This window comes from Chiloscyllium plagiosum, unplaced genomic scaffold, assembly GCF_037043375.1.
Source record: "Chiloscyllium plagiosum isolate Xiang-an unplaced genomic scaffold, Cpla_swu_hap1 HiC_scaffold_18, whole genome shotgun sequence".
NCBI classification, from domain to species: Eukaryota; Metazoa; Chordata; class Chondrichthyes; order Orectolobiformes; family Hemiscylliidae; genus Chiloscyllium; species Chiloscyllium plagiosum.
The window spans coordinates 25,967,630-25,988,264 of NW_028270156.1; the positions used below are offsets into that span (position 1 = coordinate 25,967,630).

Below are 20,635 nucleotides of genomic sequence, written 5' to 3' on the forward strand. Positions count from 1 at the left end.
CATTAAAGCATTGAGACTTTAAAAGCCATTTTTTATTCTCTCTGTAATTTTAACAAGGTGGATATAAGCAAAAGTGCTGTCGTGACAATAGAGGTTATTTGAAAATTACTGCTCTATGTCACATGCTTTTCCAGGGGTTCTTTCTATTTCAAAATAACTTAAAAACATGTTGATATTCTGCAGGACAATAGCTTATTTTTGCATGTTAAGTCTGCAATATTCTGTATATGCAGAGTGAAATCACAAGTGAACATATAGTTATCAGTGGTGACTCACTTGGTTATACGTTAACATCTGAGTCAGGGGTGAGTTCAAATCCTACAGTGGACACCTGAGTACAAACTCTCTGCTGACACTCCAGTACATTCTGGATCAATGGTGCTGGAAGAGCACAGCAGTTCAGGCAGCATCCGAGGAGCTTCAGCACATTGCTGAGGGAGTTCTGCAGTTAAAGGAGATAATGACTTCTGGATGAGATATTAAATTGAGAACTTTCAGATGGATGTAAGTGGTCTCATGGCCCAATTATGAAAAAGGTCTTAAGAAATTCTCTCTCATGCCTTGGCTAATATTTAACTCTCAAACAGCATAATTGAAACAGGTGGTTTGGTCATTTTCATATTATCATTTGTGAGAATTACTGTACACAAATTTGCTGTCTGGTTTCTTACATAACAACAGTGACTACATTTAGAAAATACCCTATACGCTGTAAAATATTTTTAGACATGTTGCGATTACAAACATGCCATATAAATATAAGTCTTTCTTTCTTTGTAAAGTTAGTCAACGAACTGAAATTGTTTCAATAATAAATCAGATTAGGAATCAACATGAGTCAGGAGAAAGTGAGGGCTGCAGATGCTGGAGATCAGAGCTGAAAATGTGTTGCTGGAAAAGCGCAGCAGGTCAGGCAGCATCCAAGGAGCAGGAGAATCAACGTTTCGGGCATAAGCCCTTCTTCAGGAATCAACATGAGTCAGGCTGGAATGAAGGAATTTGAAAAGTGAGTTGCCTCTTCTGAACTAGAATAAATTTTTGTAGAAATGGTAATTTCATGTTTGAGTTTTGGACATTGTGTAAACAAATGCATGCTTTTATGAGTCTATGTCCCTCCATATCCTTTTCTTTATTTTTTCATGAGAAGTGGGTGTGCTTGTTGTCCTTCTCTAATCGTCCTTGAACTTGGTAGGCCATTCAGAGGGCAGTTAAATGCCAACCACATTGACTCTTTGTCGCAAATTGGGCATGAAGCTCATCTCAAGGTGAAAATGCTTCTCATTCTTAGTGGCATAGTGGGTGATGTTGGTTTGTAAGTTATTCTCTCCCTACATTTGTAAAATATATTTTGACATGGTATCAGTTTTTGTTAAATATTGAACTTTTCGTTAACTCAGTACATAATTTCCTACTACCTTTTAACTCATTGTCTATACCAAGCAATCCATATAGCTGCATTAATTCATGCATAAGGCTGTTGATGTAGACAATGAGTTAAAAGGTAGTAGAATATTATTAGGTGTCTTGTGACCACTAAAATTAAATGATATGAAGAATCCAATAAAATGGTAAAGTTGCTATTTTTAACACATATATTAGTAATACACATACATGTTGCATTGAACCAATTGTCGTTTAACTTTTGTAGGAGCAAATTACTGCAAATACTGGAATCTGGACTGAAAACAAAATGCTGGAAATCACAGCAGGTCAGGCAGTATCCATGGAGTGAGAGAAAACTAATGTTTGGGGTCTAGATGACTCTTCATCAGGATTACAAACTAGAAACCTAGAGAATGTTTTCTAAGTGTTTGTGAGACCACATTTTGCTCTATTTTAGTTAGTATCTCATTATAACAGATATATTTGCATCATGATGGGCAATGAGACTGAAGTAGTATCCCATTTCTAATCTTCCTTTCCTCTCCAGAGTCCTCAGGCATGATGCTGTACTAATCGTTCCTGCATATGCATTTAGATCCATCTAATCATAACCCATCCCTCCAACTTCACCAAAATGATTGAAACAAAATCATAAATGAAGTCTTTCTGCTTGTGTGGAGATGCTGTTGCTCAGGTGAGATCTTAACCCAAGTAAAAGTCCTATTTCAGGAAGCTGGTTAGTGAAGGATAAAACTGAAACCAATCTTTACAAACTTCATTTACACATTGCCAACATACATTTCCTAACCCAACAATCACAGTTTCAGTCTGTATCTGTATATACCACATAATTTAATCAACCTGCTCAGTCATTTTCTGTTATGCCCTTAAGACAGCTGGGACTAGAAATTGATATTCTGGCCCAGAATGTGCGACTGTATCATTACACCACAACATCCCTTTGTATCATTTTAAAAGGGTTTGAAAGAATCTCCATTTAATGCCCACCACTGACATTAAACACATTCAGGATACAATTAACACTACTGGTTGACTGTTGTGATCTTTTGGCGTGGATGTAAAATTCATCAAGTTTCACTGAGGATTTCTCTCTGTGAAGCCCAGTGAACTTTTCCATTGTTTTATCCCTCTTGGTCAATGCTAGTCCAATTCTATCATCTTGCTGTAGTTAGAAGAACTTGCCTTTCACCAGATATCCTGAAATTGACTAGCATCCCTGGCATTTGTACCAATTTTAAAATGCTCTTATGCATCTGTTTGAGCACTGGTATTCTGAAGCTGACAGTTGTTCCCCTGACATGACTTTCAAGGGAAGATTGATCCCCTGTCTTGATGACAGGAACTAACTGCCCTGGTTGATGGGATGATGCAGAGGATGGTTGCCTCAGAACCAACAGAAGAGGCCACACCATCACAGGCTGCCAGCCTGGGCTATGGTGCAGAGGAACACACAACAATGCTGCAAGGAGATCAATGACTTTTTCCACTTTGCCAGGGTAAGTGCCATTATCTTCACTGCTACCTCACCCCTGTTATTTATCCCAACTCCCACCAAGGCGAATGCCCAACCACTCTCACTGTCATGTGTAACATCTTCATCCCTCTTCTTCCACTAACCCCACATGCTCTTGGCTCTGTCTACTCATTCAATTGGGACATCTCACTATCTTACCCCCACCTGCATCAGCTGTAATAATGTGTCACCCATTGGATAATCAACATTTGGATAATTAAGGTTCCTCTGTATTGGGCACAAAGTATAACCCTTGGCTGTGACACTTTCTCTCTTTTGTGTCTTGCAGGTTTGAGTGGGTTGTCCACTTTCTTGGACTATCCCTCACAAAAGCACATCCAGTATCTCTGAGGCGGAAAGTTCAAAGCCTCAGAGGAAGCACTGGCAAGGCTGCCTCCTGCACACTCCACAAGCTTAGACACTGACAGCTTGGCAGATACATTAGATAGATTAGACTGAGAGGGACAAGCTGGTGAGCACAACTTTGCAATGTCTACACAATTGGCTGAGGAACAGATGGCTGAGGTCACTGGCACTTGGAGGCCTGCCAGAGATGGAGGTTTGTGCTGAGCCCCAGGCAGGATGGGACCCTTTAGGGGTTTTCCTCAAAATTAATAATAGCTTCATGGTCATCATTAGACTCTTAATTCCAGATTTTTAAAATTGAATTCAAATTCCACCAACTGCGATGGTGGGATCTCTGGATTAACAGTCCAGCGATAATACCACCAGGCCATCATGTCCCCTTTGGATATGCCCAGTCATTGGTCTTCAGCAGCAATGTCCTTACAAGGAGACAGTGCAATGCCAGTAAACACCTAACCAAAGTAGGCACCTTGCACAGCACATTCAGAAGCTACCTTCCAGGAGCCTGCAACTATGCCACCTGCAACCTGCCTGTAACCCTCATACTGTGGGAGTTCAAGCCAAGGAGGGGCCATTTGCCTCTGGCAAGGACACACTCAACATGTCTGGGCCCTTGACACAAAATGCCCCAGGGCTGCCCAATCAAACCTCCAAGGCCAACAGGCTCCAGTATAGGGCAGATTCCCTCCATTCCAATTACAGATCCTGGGACTGCACTGAAATGTAGAACAAAGGAAACCTCTCAGTGACATATCACTGTAAATAAAGCATTGGGTTTGCTAAATCATGCTGAGAATGTCCCTGAATCTGTTTGCTCATGTCTCTATGTACCCCTTTCTGTTAATATCTCTCTGTGAGGTCACATGCAGGATGTTCCAGGGAACAATGTCTGGCCTGCAAAGCTGCTGCACCATTTATGAACAACATGAACATCACATTTGGAAGCAACTCTGACAACAATGCACCATTGATCCAGATGCACATATGTTAGTATGGCATCACTAGCATCAAAGGTGTCCTTCTTGCATGAAATGGTCACTAATGTGGTGTTTGGGAGGTTTATAGTACACTCTGAGATAATGCTTAAGGATTAGCAGAGATTGGGAGCCTGCAGCAATGCCTATGCACTGGATAGGTTTACGTGTTGTTGCCCCTTGAAGGGCCTCACACTGCTGCGTTTTGTCATCACCTCCCTCATAGGTCAAAGCACATACCCCACCCATTCAAGGTGTTATTGCAGTCATTTTCTTTCCATTAATGCAGTCATAATTACCAGGATAATGGAAGGTGATAGGAATATTCCTCAGGTCCCTAGCCAACCCATATGCCACTTTACCCCTCCAGCTCTTGGCATATGAGGTGATTGTGATAAATGTGATTCTACATTAGGCTCCCCACCATAGAAGCCAGCGTGATCCTTACCAATGAGGAACCTACCTCCCTCACATGGCTCTATTCCCAACTATGCTTTAGCATATAACTCTCTTACATTTACTGTTGGCCCCATTTACAATTGTCATCCTCCCACCTCCAAGAGTGCAGCCCCCAATCCCCACAAATAGATTCTCTAGTCTTCTTTCTTCAGCAGTGACTACCTTTACCCACTATCCCCTTTCCCCATATATCTACTGGAAGGACACAATGGACTGGTCATAGCCCAACCCTGTGTGACCTAACCAGACAGTCCTGGACAAGCAGTGCCCAGACCCTGATCTGCTGACGACATATCTCCCTGACTGTGCCAGCAGTAACCCTACATTGGCTACTAGACCGACAGGGCTAATCATGACCCATTCCCATGGAGGGCCAGACCACTGGACCGCAATTGCCCCAAATGGATGCCTAACCAAGCCCCAGGTCTTGGACAGATCTCAGAGGCTGCCCTTGCTATATTGCACTGGGACTAATGGGTGCCTCCATTGACTTCTCTGAGGATCTTTCCTTTAAGACTTTGAGACAGGATTCTTGGCAGTATGGAGGAACAGAGGGATCTGGGTGTGCAAGTACATAGATCCCTCAAGGTTGCCACCCAAGTGGATAGGGTTGTTGAGAAAGCATAAGGTGTTTTGGCTTTCATTAACAGGGGGAATCGAGTTTAAGAGCCAGGAGATTTTGCTACATCTCTACAAGTCCCTGATAAGACCACACTTGGAATATTGTGTCCAGTTCTGGTCACCTTACTATAGGGAAGATACAGAGGCTTTGGAGAGGGTGCAAATAAGGTTTACCAGGATGCGACCTGGACTGGAGGGCTTGCCTTATGAAGAAAGGTTGAATAAGCTCGGACTTTTCTCTCTGGAGAGAAGGAGGAAGAGAGGAGACCTGATAGAGGTATACAAGATAATGAGTGGAATAGATAGAGTCAATAGCCAGAGACGTTTCCCCAGGGCAGGATTGACTGGTATGAGGAGTCATAGTTTGAAGATATTACGAGGAAGGTATAAAGAAGACGTCAGAGGTAGGTTCTTTACGCAGAGAGTTGTGAATGCATGGAATGCGTTGCCAGCTGTGGTGGTAGAAGCAGAGTCATTTGGGACATTTAAGTGACTGCTGGACATGCACATGGATAGCAGTGAGTTGAGGGGTGCGTAGGTCGTTATTATATTTTACATTAGGATTAAACCTCTGCACAACATTGTGGGCTATCTGTCTAGCAGTTCAACCCACACACAAACCACCCTCTGTGTAAAAACGTTGCCCCTCAGGTCCCTTTTAAATCTTTCTTCTTGACAGGTAAGCTGCTGGCACATGGTGCAAGTGTGGGATGGATGTTGCAATGTGGCAAGATGTCCACCTCCTTGGCTGAGAACAGCTGAACAGCCAGACATGCTGATGGTTCTGAGACTGGACTAAGAAGCAAGGCAAGGTTAGGCATGTTGGGACGCTGTGAGCATGCAGGTAGGAGCCAACTGAGTGATACTTAAGAGAGGAAAGAAGTAGCCCTGAGATGCAGCCTGGTCTTCACTGGGTGAGAATTGGGAGCCCACTTCTGCATAAAAACATCCTTGCAGTGGTATTACAATAAGAAGTGACGGTGCATACTGAAGTGAAGCTTTACAGTTCAGAGGCATCCTGCAAGTGGATTGGAGAAATACCATGAGGGTCTAAGAGGCTGACAAAAGTCAAATGCCAGTAGCTGTGGTAGGTTGCATGTGGCTAGTGCCCTGAAGTGGACCTCAAGACATTGTTGCCAGGCATCCAAGATGGAGGAGTCCCAGAGGACCAAGCAGCGAGCTGAAGTTGCCAGATGCCCATTCATGTCGGGGTATTTGTGAATGCTCAGTTTTATCATGGTGGATAGTAGAATAGGAAGCTGCATATTAATGGGGTGAGATTCATTGTTAATGAGGCTGTGCAACCTCACAGCTTCGAGGAAATTTTGCTCCCTAACAAGAATCTCATCTCAATGCCTAAAACTCTGTTTGAAAATGCAAAGAGCTGCTCCCAATGTTAAGAAAGGCCTCACCCAATTTCTCATGCAATTCTTGCAGAGTTCTTGCCACACCCCGCATGGCTCAGGCTTCTATAACATTTCACTCTATGGCACTATTCAAAGAGGAATAAGGGAATTCTTCCCAATGGATGGAACACTATTTATCCCTCAACTGACATCACTAAAATAGGTTATCTGGTTCTCATCATCTAGTTATTTGTTATAAATTGGCTGCTGCATTGCAAACCCTACAACTGTAGTTAGACTTCAAAATGTTCTTGTATCACTGAATCCAGAGATGCCTTTTGGATCAATTTGCCTGTGCTGCTTAGGTCCACCTGAATCTTCTCACAACCCTCTTAACATAGACTTCTCTTCCATCCTCAGATCATTATCAAACATAGCATCTATGCTTGTTGCCTTAATTTCTGTTTGCATCTTGACTTCTTTCTTCAATGGTTCTATTCAGTAAAGGAGTCTGTCCGGATTCCCAATGAGATTTAGTAGTGGCTATCTTAACTTTACAGTTTTTAGTTTTGGAGGTAAAAACAATGACTGCAGATGCTGGAAACCAGATTCTGGATTAGTGGTGCTGGAAGAGCACAGCAGTTCAGGCAGCATCCAAGGAGCAGTGAAATCAACGTTTCGGGCAAAATCAGGAATCCAGTTTTTAGTTTTGGCCTTCCCCACAGTGGAAACACTATCACTATATCTACCATAATAAACCCATTTAATAATCTTAAAGACTTCAAACAGGTCATTTCCCAGCCCAATCTTTGCTAGGGTAATGAACTGATCAGTCTGATCAGTCACAGTGATGTTTACACGTTCAAAACACCATTAAAAATCGGGGCACAGGCTTTAAATGAAGATCAGTCAACAGAGTGTTATAAGATATGCTACAAAACGTGTCAAATTTTGTAGATGTGATATTAAAACAGATCAAACATTTTGGAGGCACTTAATTTCAATAGATGTGTTGAAAGCTATCAGTGACTTTAAATGTTAGTTACTGTTCCAGACGGCAATCAGTTCAGATTACACAAACATTCTGTAGGTAAGTAATTCATGGATTTCACATTCAGCAGAACAGATGTTAAACAAAATGAATCATTTCAAAGAATCATCATCCCATTGTGGACTTTTCTACCCATGGTCATTGGCGAGCATGATTCATGGAATGAACATTTTCAGGTTGGATGTGAATGCTTTACAGCAGATAATAGCCCAGGAAGCACAGCTAAGTTAACTTCTAGAATGTAACACACCTCCGTCAGGAGGTTTCACAAAAATCATGTGATTTACCTTGTCAAATAATGTCATGGAGTGGCAGTCAACCAAATGTATTGCTCTGTAGGCACCAGTAAAGGTCACCATCAACATTCCTCCTAAGCTGTGTGCACATGCAAACTTCACAAGCCAACCCCTTTTAATGACCACATACAAATAGCTAGGCGGGAAAGTTCAAGGAGACTACACATTGAAACAATTTTCTCGCAAACCTATTGGCAGAAATATTGGTCAATGCTCCACTCACTCTTTAGTTCACAAGGTCCTTTCAGCCAATCATCGGAAATTGAGGTAGAAAATTTGTCTTTATTCATTCAGGCATTTCTTTTCTGTAAGTCGTTGTTTTAAGATGATGATTTGCAGCTCACTCAGAGGACATTAGGACTCAGCGATGTTTGTACAGGATGAAGGCACATATACCAACTGTATTTTTTAATATTTCCAGTGACCTTTGAGCTGAATTTGAACTTACACATTGGTATGGTGGGATTTGAATTCAAGTTCTCTGGATTGTCATTCCATGGCCTCTCCCTTTGGATTGTTGACGTAGCAACAGGAATATCACATTACGATACCCTTGATGAATATCCTGTAAATTGCCCCTTTACAGGGATAGCGTTATTTTTCCAGCCAACCACATACACCTTAACCATGACCAGCAACAAAAACAGCCCCTGATTTTCCCCAGTTGCTGACTTCATCAAGATACAGAGCATAATAATCTTATCGTATGTAAGTATTCTTGTACTTATCAAAGTTTCTGCAGAATGCAGAAACAGTAAGGACTTATTATATGAATCTGTAACTTGAATATTAGCCTGCCTCAATCTACAACATCCCAACCTAAGATTGTTTGAGGGTGTACTTGATGTTTTCAATCTGAGGCAACCAAAGGCAATTTTTCAGAGAAGCAAGCAAGAATGTATGGGCAACTGGATCAATAATGATCTTCACTCACAGTGCATCAGTGCTATTGCTTATATTCCAGAAGGAACAGATACAATGAGACATGTAACCAAAATCTTTAATAAGCAGATACGAGGGTTGCAAAAACAATATAATGGGTGTTTAGACCAGATAGGTCAGTGAGCTTACAGTCGGTCTCAGAAAAATTACATCCTGCTATAATTATAAAATGACATGTACATACATTTCTACTGATAGAGACTTCAACATGAACCTGAACAAGGAGCAACTGCAGACATTGGAAGACCAGCAGAATTATTCTGCTGTCATTACTGAGGGTGTTAAAGCCTAATTTCTTGTGATTGCAGCAGTTGGTCATATTTAGTTTCTGTTAGTCATCGTGGTATTTAATGTCATGCAAGCCTTATTTCTTTTACCTGCCATGTCTATTTTTATATAGAATGAAGTAGTTGCTCAGGATGGTCTCACTGTCCATTAGTTACTGTAATACATTTGAAGTGTACAGTCACAGGTATAATATGGGAAACAGAGCAACCCAATTTGTGCACATTGTAGTCTTTCACAAAAGAACATCAAAATGGTAAGAGTTTTTTGAGCTCTGAGATGCAGAGGGAGCTGGGTATCCCAATAATCACAAAAGATTAATATACAGCCTTACCAATTAATCAGGAAAGCTAATGGAAAGCTATAATTTATTGCAAGGGGAAAGTAGAGAGTTATACAGGGCACTGGTAGAGACCATATTTGGAGTCCTGTGCATGGGTGTGTATTTGTCACCTTTCTTAAAGAAGGATGTAAACGCATTGGAAGTGGTTTGGAGAAGGCTTATGAGACTAGTACCTGGAATAGATGGTTTGATTTTAGAGGAAAGGTTAGTATCTGTTGAACTTTAGAAGAGTAAGAGGTGATTTGATTAAGAACATATAAAATCATGAGCAATCTTGACAGGGATGTAGCAAGGATGTTTCTTTTTGTGGGAGAATTAAAAACTTGGGGTCACTACATAGAAAAATGAGGGGTTGCCCATTGAAAGCAGAGATAAGGTGAAATTCTTTCTTATACGAAGGTCATGATTCTTTGGAACTCTCTTCCTGAAAAAACAGTGGAAGAAGAGTCTTTGCATATTTTTTTTGTCAGAGGTGGATAGATTCTTGATAAACAAGGAGAGTGAAAGGTTATTAGAGATCGGTGGGAGTGTGAATTTGAGGTTACAATTAAATCAGCTATCATCTTATTAAATAGCCAAGCATGCCTTAAAGGATCAAATGGCCTACTGCTCCTCCTTTTTCTTATATTCATATAATCTGTCTCTTTGTAGTGATGAAAATGTGTTGATGGAACAGCGCAGCAGGTCAGGCAGCATCCAGGGAACTGGAGAATCGACGTTTCGGGCATAAGCCCTTCTTCAGCCCTTTATGCCCGAAATGTCGATTCTCCTGTTCCCTGGATGCTGCCTGACCTGCTGCGTTGTTCCAGCAATACATTTTCAGCTCTGATCTCCAGCATCTGCAGACCTCGATTTCTCCTCTTTGTAGTGGTGGTTGGGAATAAATATTTGTTAAGATACCCAGGAGAACTCCTCTGCTATTCTTTGAAATACATTAGTGCCATGGATTTTTTTAACATTTGCTTGAGATGGTAAGTTGGACCATAGTTTAACATCTCACCAAAAGACAAGATCTTAATTGTTCAGTGCTGCACTGGAGTAGCAAGCTATATTTTTGCATTCAAGTACCTGAAGTCAGTCTTGAATACATAAATCTCAGATCTGGGATGAAAGTGCTGTTGTGACTTACATTTATATTTTATCTACTTTTATTTTGGCCTGCTCAAAAATTTTGTTTCTGCAGTGTATAAGATTTCTCTTTCTCGTATTAGATAGATCTAATATAGCTTTAATAAATACATTGTATTTTGAATGCACAATATACTGTGGATACATAGAAAACAGTTAGATGTATACAAAACATTTAGAATAATGGCTATCTCCACCATGGTTTAGGGACCAATATTAAATGTTTCAATATTTACAGATTTATTCTGTTCCATGGGTAGGTTTGTTCACCACTGGAGAATTATGTGCACTAGTTGTTGATGTATTATGCTAATTAATGATTCTCTAGGTCAGCAGTAGTGATAGAGAGCTTCAAGGAGGATAGGCGACCTGCCTACCTTTAGCTGTGATTATTCTGACAAGACTTGTATCAGGGTCAGGGGTGGCTGATACCTTGGCCTACAGGCTCATTGCTCTCTGATGCAATGGCTACTGTTACGTGAATGGGACTTTGTAAGGGCACTGAACTGCAAAAGACATGATATCCAGCTGGCTGATCTGAAGCATGCCACAGCTAGTGGGCATCCTCCTATGATGCTTCATGGTCTGTGTAAATGTAGAATAGATGAAATAATTTACCTTTCAGCAAAGATGTCTCTTCTAGGCTCACTATCAATTTGAGAAAACTAAAGGGTTAGAAAAACAGTATTTATTTTCCATCTTTCACAATATCAGGATATTCCGAAGAGCTTTATAACTAATGGAGTAATTTTGATATGTCAAGTAGGATTATAGTGCAGTCAATTAGCATAAAACAAGCTCCCACAAATAGAAATTCTATCCAGGGGTCCCTGACTTATCAATGTGCGACTTATGAACATATAGAGGGTAAGTTTAAAGATCCAGCATAAAATAATTTCCTGTATTTATATGTTGTTACTTTATATTGCTCTGCATTTTCTTCTGATTTTCATACAAATCAATTTGCGAACAGACTCAAGAACAGAACTGATTTGCAATCTGGGAACTGCCTGTAAATAATTAGATAATTGTTTGGGTAATGATTGTGGGATCAATGTTTGCCAGAACCCCGGGAAAACATTTCTTTGAAATTTGATTCTGGACCTTCTATGTCTCCTGAGATGACAGATTTGGAGATGCCGGTGTTGGACTGGGGTGTACAAAGTTAAAAATCACACAACACCAGGTTATAGTCCAACAGGTTTAATTGGAAGCACACTAGCTTTCAGAGCGACGCTCCTTCATGAGGTGGTTGTGGACAACACCATCTGATGAAGGAGCGGTGCTCCGAAAGCTAGTGTGCTTCCAATTAAGCCTGTTGGACTATAACCTGGTGTTGTGTGATTTTTAACTGAGATGACAGACGTTGCCTTGTGCAATGTCTGATCTGTGAGATGCCACTTGTGACAACTCAGCACCCCCTCAGCAATATAGGCTGAAGTTTCAGCATTGGTTGCAAACTCATGTGTCCAGAATGAGTCTTAAACATGGGGACATCTGACTGATCATGTTACAAACTGAGTCAAAGCTGCCACTCTCCAAAATGATCATCCAAATGGTGGAAAAATACATGACTGAGAAATATTTCAACCGAATAATTGGTATCTTAATTTCTCAGATTATCTCACTGCCTTAGGAGACAGACCATGAGACCGCTGGTACACTTTGGCATGCTGCGTTCCTTTGTCACTGCTGTGAAACATTATTCTGTCACATCTCAAACCTCAGACTTTGAGAACACCTACCGGCACCAAGAGGCATACCCTTACTTTCTGCCGATTCAGACCCGTTGGCAAGACAATGATCAGTATGGCCACGTGAACAACATAGTGTATCACGGATACTTCGACACTTTAATCAACCATTATCTTATCAGGTATGGAATTTCTGTTATTTACACTTAGCTCCATCTAATGATGCTGAAGTAAAGGTTTTAATGTGACACAAAAATAAAAGCTTTATTATCAGTGACATAGAAGGGTTAATCCTTTTGAACAGTTTATCTCTTATCAGTTGTAATTAAATGTGTTTATAATAAATTATTTGGTGTAATTAATGTAAAATCTTCTTGCTTGTACTGTTATTAGAACCAGATGCTGAAGGATCAACAATATTACAACATGGCGATACAGGCTTGCCAGCTGTCTAACTGTAATTACTTTAATCTCAGCTTGTTATCTAATTATCACCTTTGTAAAGGGAATACTACCCTCTTAATGCATGCTGCTGTTTCAGATGATGATGAAGAGTTTAAAACAGCTGTCAGAAAGCTGGGGCCTGTGTTAATGTCTAGTTGAGGAGGAGGTACTGCAAAGGCCTAGTTTGGGCCTAACCTGCTTCCCACAGGAGGCCCCATGTTCAAGCTGCCTGGCTTGCTCTTGTGAATAGCTTGCATCATAGAAATGTAGACCTTGGGAGTGGATTCACCAGCAGAATCTGCCCTCAATGTGAACCTTACCCATACCCTTTTATCGCTGACCCCTTTTGTGTTCTTTGTGCTTTTGTGTCTGTTTTGGGACTGCAGGGAAACCAAAAATTTTCCAGATAGATGGAGCGTTAAGTGTCAACCACTTTCATAAATCAGCTGAGATGTGAAACTTTTGCTCTTCAGTTGAATAAGAAGTCATTAACAAAACAAACAAGGTCACTGTTGGTCAATTGGAGATTTTATACTCAAAGTTAAACAATAGAAAGTCATGTGAAACCTTGTTTGATACTGAGTTGAAAAAAAGATAAGGGAAAAAATATAATAAACAGTGCTTTTTATTCAATAACTTTATAAATATTTAGATTTTTGTACCAAGCATCACCAAGCAAGCATAATATTAGCTGTAAATAAATGGCCTTAAATATTGAAAGAATTCCATTCAGAAATGATGAAGGCATCAGTTGGGAATTTGAAAGATTGTACTAATTGAATTAAATTTAGGTTTGTGTTCACTCAGTTTTGCTATGACATTCTGTTCCGTCAATCATAGCAAATATAGAGGAGAGGTTATAGGCCAATAAACGGAGCTAGAAAGTAAAGTCAAACTTCTCCTTTACAGCTCATTGAGATGAGGGAAGTTGGTATTGTGAATTGGAATGTCAGGCTTTCAAACTTTCACTCATCAAATAATCCTAAATCAGGTACAGAATGATTCCTTCATTCTGCCCGAGCAATATGCCCTGGCGTCAAAATAACTTTCCCGATTGCATCAGTATGTCAATCATTCATTTTGCACACTAATTACCTTTGGGCTTGTCTGAATGAAATTGCTACTTAGAACCAAATTAGGAGACAAACACTGCATTGGAGAACCATTCATATCTTTCACTCTCTTTTTTCGCATCAGTTTGCACCTACTGTATGAACAAAGGTTTTAAATGTCTGCCTGACTCACTCACCAGGATTGACCAGGAATTAAAGATAAATCACCTGGATTCTGTTGTGACCAAGTCCGGGAGAAAAATCAAATGTGTCTTTTACATTGAATGTTTTTGCTCATAGTGATTAAAATATTAGTGATAAAGACAATGTTGGGGCATCAAGAAATGGAAAGCCAAATTATGAAGCCTCCAGAAATATGTCCAACCAGAGGACGCCTGACAGAGTGAGTACAGGATCCCAGTTATGGCTGGAAGGCTGAGCACATTTTATTTTTGCTCTAGACAATATTATACATTCAATTAGTACTACCAACCACCAAAATCAAAATAATTCATTGCATTGCGGTTTATGAAATCTTGCTGTGCTCAAATTACGCTCATCCTGAGAGTGTGAAAAATGCTTTATAAATCTCTGCTGTAAAAGAGATTAACAGAAATACAATATGGAACTAAAGCCAAGCTGCTTTATCTCAACCAATGATAAAGAAGCAGATGATAACCTAATGTTCATCTCTGGAGCTTTAACTCTATTAAGTTATTGTTGATAGCACCCTGCTGCTTTCACATACTCAGGACATCCTCTTTTGCATTTGTTGTATAACCAGTTAAAACTTTAATACTTGTCCAGATTGTAATGTCCAACATTTGTAGTAAACTCTTCACCAACTCACTTCTTTAAAGACATTCCTTAAAATGCATTGCTTTGACCAAGCATTTAATCATCTAACCTGACCTTTTTGTCTTTGGTTTAGCATTCAATCTCCTTCAGCCTCTATGAAGCAGTTTTCAATTTCATTTACATTAAATACTCTGCACATGTACAAGTTATTGTAAAGGGTCTGATTTGTCAAGAGACAATAGAGGAGATTGAACATTACAGTCTAGAGACGGGGTACTTAAGTAGAGGGAACAATTTATTGAATCAGAGTACATAAATGTTATTGGTATGGTAAACACAGATTATCATTTTAAAATACTCCAAGAAAATCAAACCAAAAATATAAATAGAAATTTGTGAGAAGTAAATTTGAGCAGTTCGGAAATTACCTTTATTAAGGGGATTAAGTGCTTTAAAATCCAAGTAATAGCAGCAATTTGTCTTGATCTCAGCAGAATTCTGTGATGATAATATTTGCAGATTGTCCATGGGAGTGTGTCAGTATTTGCAGTGGATCCCTGGGCATGCATTCATATTCACAGGGAGTCCCAGGAGTGTGTCAGCATCTGTTAGGGGATCCCTGGGTATGTGTCAGTTATTACAGGGTGTCCTTCGGAGTGTGTCAGTTAATTCAAGGTGTCCCAGGAAGTTTATCAACATTTGTAGGGTTGCGACACAAAACTTTAGAGACTATTGAAATTTGAAGAATGCGGTTTGATGGACTGACTGCAATTTTCTCAGCCTCAACCCTATTTCTAGAGATATGATGAAACTGGACAAGAAATACAAGAAATGCTACTTTTTGATCTTTATTGTGTTCATTTGCATTATGTGTAGTTGATGACTATGTGCCACAAATTAATTAATTTAAAATAGATATATCAAAATGGATGGGAAGTGTTCTCCATAGTACTTCACTTTTGAAGCCTTTGCTTTTCCTTCAATCCATACTGTGGGGAATCCCTATACCAGCATCCTTAATGAAATCCTCTTTCTCAACTGCACTTCCTTAGACATGGTAAGCCCACTTCCTGAAACTTGGCTTTTTGTGTATATTTTGTTGATATCTGTATTTTCTTAATTTACTGACAGTCAGTTGCTCTCATGCAACAGGATCTAATGAAGTTATTAAACTGCTTAATTTTCATAAATTCCTCAGTCATTCCACGGGATAAATTTCCATTAGAAGTAATTGAATATGGGGTCAGCTGTCTTTAATATGGTAGTATACCATGGGTTGTGTTATGAAAGCTGAACTTTATAACACAGTAATGTTTTAAACTGTCGCCCGTAGTAAAAGGCAAAATAGAGTTTTGAGAAGAGGGATGAGATTTCCTGTGAACTCTGCCCAAAGGCATACACTAATAGCATTGTGAGTCTACTTACACCAAATGAACTACTGTAGTTCAAGAAGGCAGCTCAACACATTCTCAAGAACATATAAGAATGAATAATGAACACTGGCCCAACCAGTGACACTCATGTCTCATAAATGAATAATTAATATTTGTAAGAGCTGCCTATAGTTGTTGCTAAAAGAATCATTCAACATAGAGGATAGTCATGGGTTACAAAAGGAATTTGCTTTGCCTTTCATGATTGCGGGACTTCCCAATTAACACTTTCGATGTGTAGCGATTATTGTAATATAGGAAATGCAGTTGCTAACTTGTGCACAGCAAGCTCTCACAAATAGCAATATGATCATGACCAAATTATCATTTTTCTACATATTGTCTGATGGTTAAAATTGGCCAGGACACTGGTGAAAACTCTACTGTCCTTCTTTGAAAAAATGCCATGAGATCTTTTATGTCTACCTGGGAGTGAAAATAGGATCTTGGGCCAATGTCCAAACCAAACACAGCTCCTCTGACAACACAGCAACCTCTCAGTGGAAAGGAAAGGGACCAAAATAAAGGAAAAAGGGTGAAATTAAAACAGTAAATTACTAGTGCTCTTTGGAATAACGTATCACAGACAACTATGCAAATTAGAACAACAATTGTTCATTAAATGATATTGATTATTTAATCATGGGAGAGGATGAGTGAAAGCATAAGAAAAGCATTTTCACGGTTGATACCACACCCTACCCCCCCACACCACCCCATCCCCAAACAAAATATTGCTATTACTAAGTCTGCATTTACACAATTGTGATGGAACATGGCCTGCATTTTGACAGGCAGGTTAGAGGTGAATAGGTGTCAATTAATGGTCATAATGATTGCTTCTGTTACTTTACTGACGATTGGGAAGAATCGGGTGGATGTGTTAGCTTTCCCACTATTTAGTAGCTGAATTCTGTGGAGCTCAACATCACTTTCTCATGGGCAAGTCAGGGATCCCAGCCAGCGATGACCACATCCCATAAATATTTATTTTTTTTAAAATGCCTTAGCTTTTCTTTGAAATAATGCCAAACGACCCTTTATACACGGACAGATAACCAGGTCGGACCTACAAAGAATGAAACCTGAAAGCAACAACACCCCCAGATTCTATGGACTACCTAAAGTGCACAAACCAGACATCCCACTCAGACCCATACTATCACTACCAGGGACACCATCACACAAACTGGCTAAAGAACTACAACAGAAACTGAAACACCTGATCAGCGGATCCAGACAATCTATACAATCAACACAGGAATTCTTGGACATCATCAGAAATATACACATAGACAAGGAAGAAACTATAGTCTCATTCGACGTAACGGCACTGTTCACCTCTATTGACAAAACCCTAGCCAGAGAAACAATAGCCAACCTGCTGGACATACAGAACAGACAACAGGACGTTGAACCTATCAACAAAGACGGCATACTTAAACTACTGGACTTGTGCCTCACAACACACTTCATTCAACAACCAGATATACGAACAAATCAACGGAACACCCATGGGCTCACCGATCTCTGGACTCATAGCAGAAGCAGTAATGCAAAGGTTGGAACAAACAGTCTTACCACAAATTCAACCCAAACTCTGGGTCAGATATGTTGATGACACCTTTGTAATCATTAAAAACACAGAAATAGAGAAAACACACAGGATCATCAATGCCACACTCACAGGAATCCGATTCACGAGAGAAGAAGAAAAGGATAACCAACTCCCATTCCTAGACGTGATGGTACAGAGAACACCGAACGGAGAATTCACCACAAAGGTATACAGGAAAGCCACACACACAGACCAAGTCCTGAACTATGAAAGCAACCATCCCAACACACACAAACGAAGTTGCATCAAGACACTATTCAAAAAGGCCACAACACACTGCAGCACACCAGAACTGCAAAAAGAGGAAGAGGAACACCTATACAAGGTATAAGCCAAAAACGGATACCTGCGCAATTTCATCAACAGATGCCTAAGAGAAAGACAACGGAACGAGGACATGCCGTAACCCAAAGGACTAGCCACACTACCATACATCAGGTGCATTTCAGAAATGACAGCCAGACTACTGCGACCACTAGGACTTATAACAGCACACAAACCAACAGCCACCCTCAGACAACAACTCACCAGAACGAAGGACCCGATACCCAGCATGAGCAAAACGAATGTAGTGTACAAAATTCCATGCAAGGACTGCACAAAACACTATATAGGACAAACAGGAAGACAGCTAACGATCTGCATCCATGAACATCAACTAGCCACGAAACGACACGACCAGCTATCCTTAGTAGCCACACACGCAGACGACAAGCAACATGAATTCGACTGGGACAACACTACCATTATAGGGCAAGCCAAACAGAGAACAGCCAGGGAGCTCCTAGAAGCATGGCACTCATCCACAAACTCCATCAACAAACACATCGACCTGGACCCAATATACCGGCCACTACAGCGGACAGCTGAAACTGACAACCGGAAGCGGCAGGGACAGGCCACTATAAATGCCGGAGGGAACACCACAGAAGCGCTTCACGGGAGGCTCCCAAGCACTGAGGATGTCACCTAGACAGGGGACGAAACGTTTGCAACAAAAGTTTCCAGCTCGGCGAACAGAACCACAACAACGAGCACCCGAGCTACAAATCTTCACCCAAACTTTGAACCCTTTATACACACATAATGGAAAAAATGGAACATATATTTAACATCTCACCTGCAGGACAACACCCTGGCTGCTGCAGTGCTCTCTGAAGACTACATTTGCAAGTGTGCTATGGACTAGACCTTGAACCAAGAACTTTCAGAATCGGGGCAAGAGAGTGACCAACTGAATCAAGGCTCTCAGCTTTGATGTTGAGTGAGCACATGAAAAAAAACAACAGGGTGGAGATTGAGTACTGGGATGCCTCTGGTGGATTCTGTGAGCACAGAAAAATTAGTGATTCATTTATGAATAGGAAATACTGTTAGCTTACAAACTGAGAGTGGCTTGCCTCTATTGTTGTAATGCATTTACTGTCAAGCTTTTATTCAGTGTCTCAAAGCTGGTCTCAAAGCATGTGAAGATGCATTGAAGCCTTTTTACTAATGAGACATTTATGTCTCATCTGGAAAATTTATTGTGTCTTGTACCTTTTTCAAATAAATTGTTACAGAATGAAGTGAAAGTCAATCGGATTTCCAGGCCATTATTTCCCTGAAAATTCAGGGTTGAATGCACATCATTCTTAATTACTGCGGGGAAATTTCTTCCCATATTGTTGACGCAATAAATGCTTTTTACAACAAAGAATTAACTGTGGAGCACCCTGGTAATTGTAGCCCTGCTCTGAGCATATTTCATTTAAATTGGAATGGTGAGAAGAGGATTAATTCAGACATAGTTTGGAAAGAACCAATGCAGGGGAAAGTCTTTAAAAGGACAATGATTGGAGGTGCAGTCCTTCTCACAATTGAATAACATAGAAATATGTGGAAAATTGTGACCATTAATTTTTACACAGTGTAAAAATCCATGGCAAAGGTCATGGGTCTTTCAAGCTGGGTTTCTCCTGTGGGGCTGTAATTTAATTCAGATCACCATTAACATAGAGGAATATACTCCACTGTTCCACTGAAATTAAATTACTTCAGGGGAGGGGATTCTAATGAACTAGCATTTAAATGATCTATGTCCAATCAGTCCAGTTGTCTCAGCAAGAGTGACCTAATAAATGTCTTTTCTCAGAAATCATGGTCTGACAGCATGTTATTGCCAGTTAGATTTGCCTTCACAATGATTCCATTTAGAGCTTGTTTAGTTTCTGAATAGTTTAAAAGATGTCCTTTGAGAGTTGGATTATTATTACTGTGCTATCTTTTTTTTTATTGCCTCTTTTATACTCTGTAAAATAATACATCAATATCAATACATGTATCTATTTACTCTTGTGTGCTGTAGGTAAAGGGTAAGGATTATACTGAACTGTGAGGAATTTAGCATTGAGGATACTTGTAATAGGGAAAGCATATACAATTCATCCCTGTTTCAATATTTTATACATACTCTCCTTTCATTTTTATGTTTATATTATAAATTTGACTGTCCCACCATTGGTGGCTGTGCCTTCAGCTCCCTAAACTCTAAGCTCTGGTGTGCCCTCCCTAATTCTCAACAGTATTCTTGCAATCCTTTAAGGTGTTCCTTAAAATTTACCTCTTTGACAAAAATTTACCTCTTTAGCCACAGCCATAATATCATTGTATGTGGCTCGGTGCCAGGTAATTTCTCATAATTGCTCTGCGGATGCACCTTTGAACATTTTCCAACATTGAATGTGCTACATAAATGCAGTTTCTTGTTGTATGTCTGTATTTCAAACAGGTTGTAATCACTCTGTAATTAGTTTATCAGTGGAAATAATTAACAAAAAGTGTTTGCACGAGCAAAGTTTTAGTGTAGGAATAATGTGTATTGGATTA

At 40.1% G+C, this 20,635-nt stretch overlaps 1 protein-coding gene across 1 annotated transcript in view; it reads left to right on the forward strand.

Moving 5' to 3' along the window:
• The first annotated feature begins 865 nt into the window (after positions 1-865).
• The window catches only part of LOC122558037 (uncharacterized), a 73,159-nt gene continuing 53,389 nt past the window's right edge, over positions 866-20,635 (forward strand). Inside the window, exons 1-2 of the mRNA XM_043706366.2 lie at positions 866-1,006; positions 12,347-12,604. Coding sequence (XP_043562301.2) covers positions 975-1,006; positions 12,347-12,604 — 290 coding nt within the window. The 5' untranslated portion in view covers positions 866-974. The remainder of the gene's footprint in view (positions 1,007-12,346; positions 12,605-20,635) is intronic.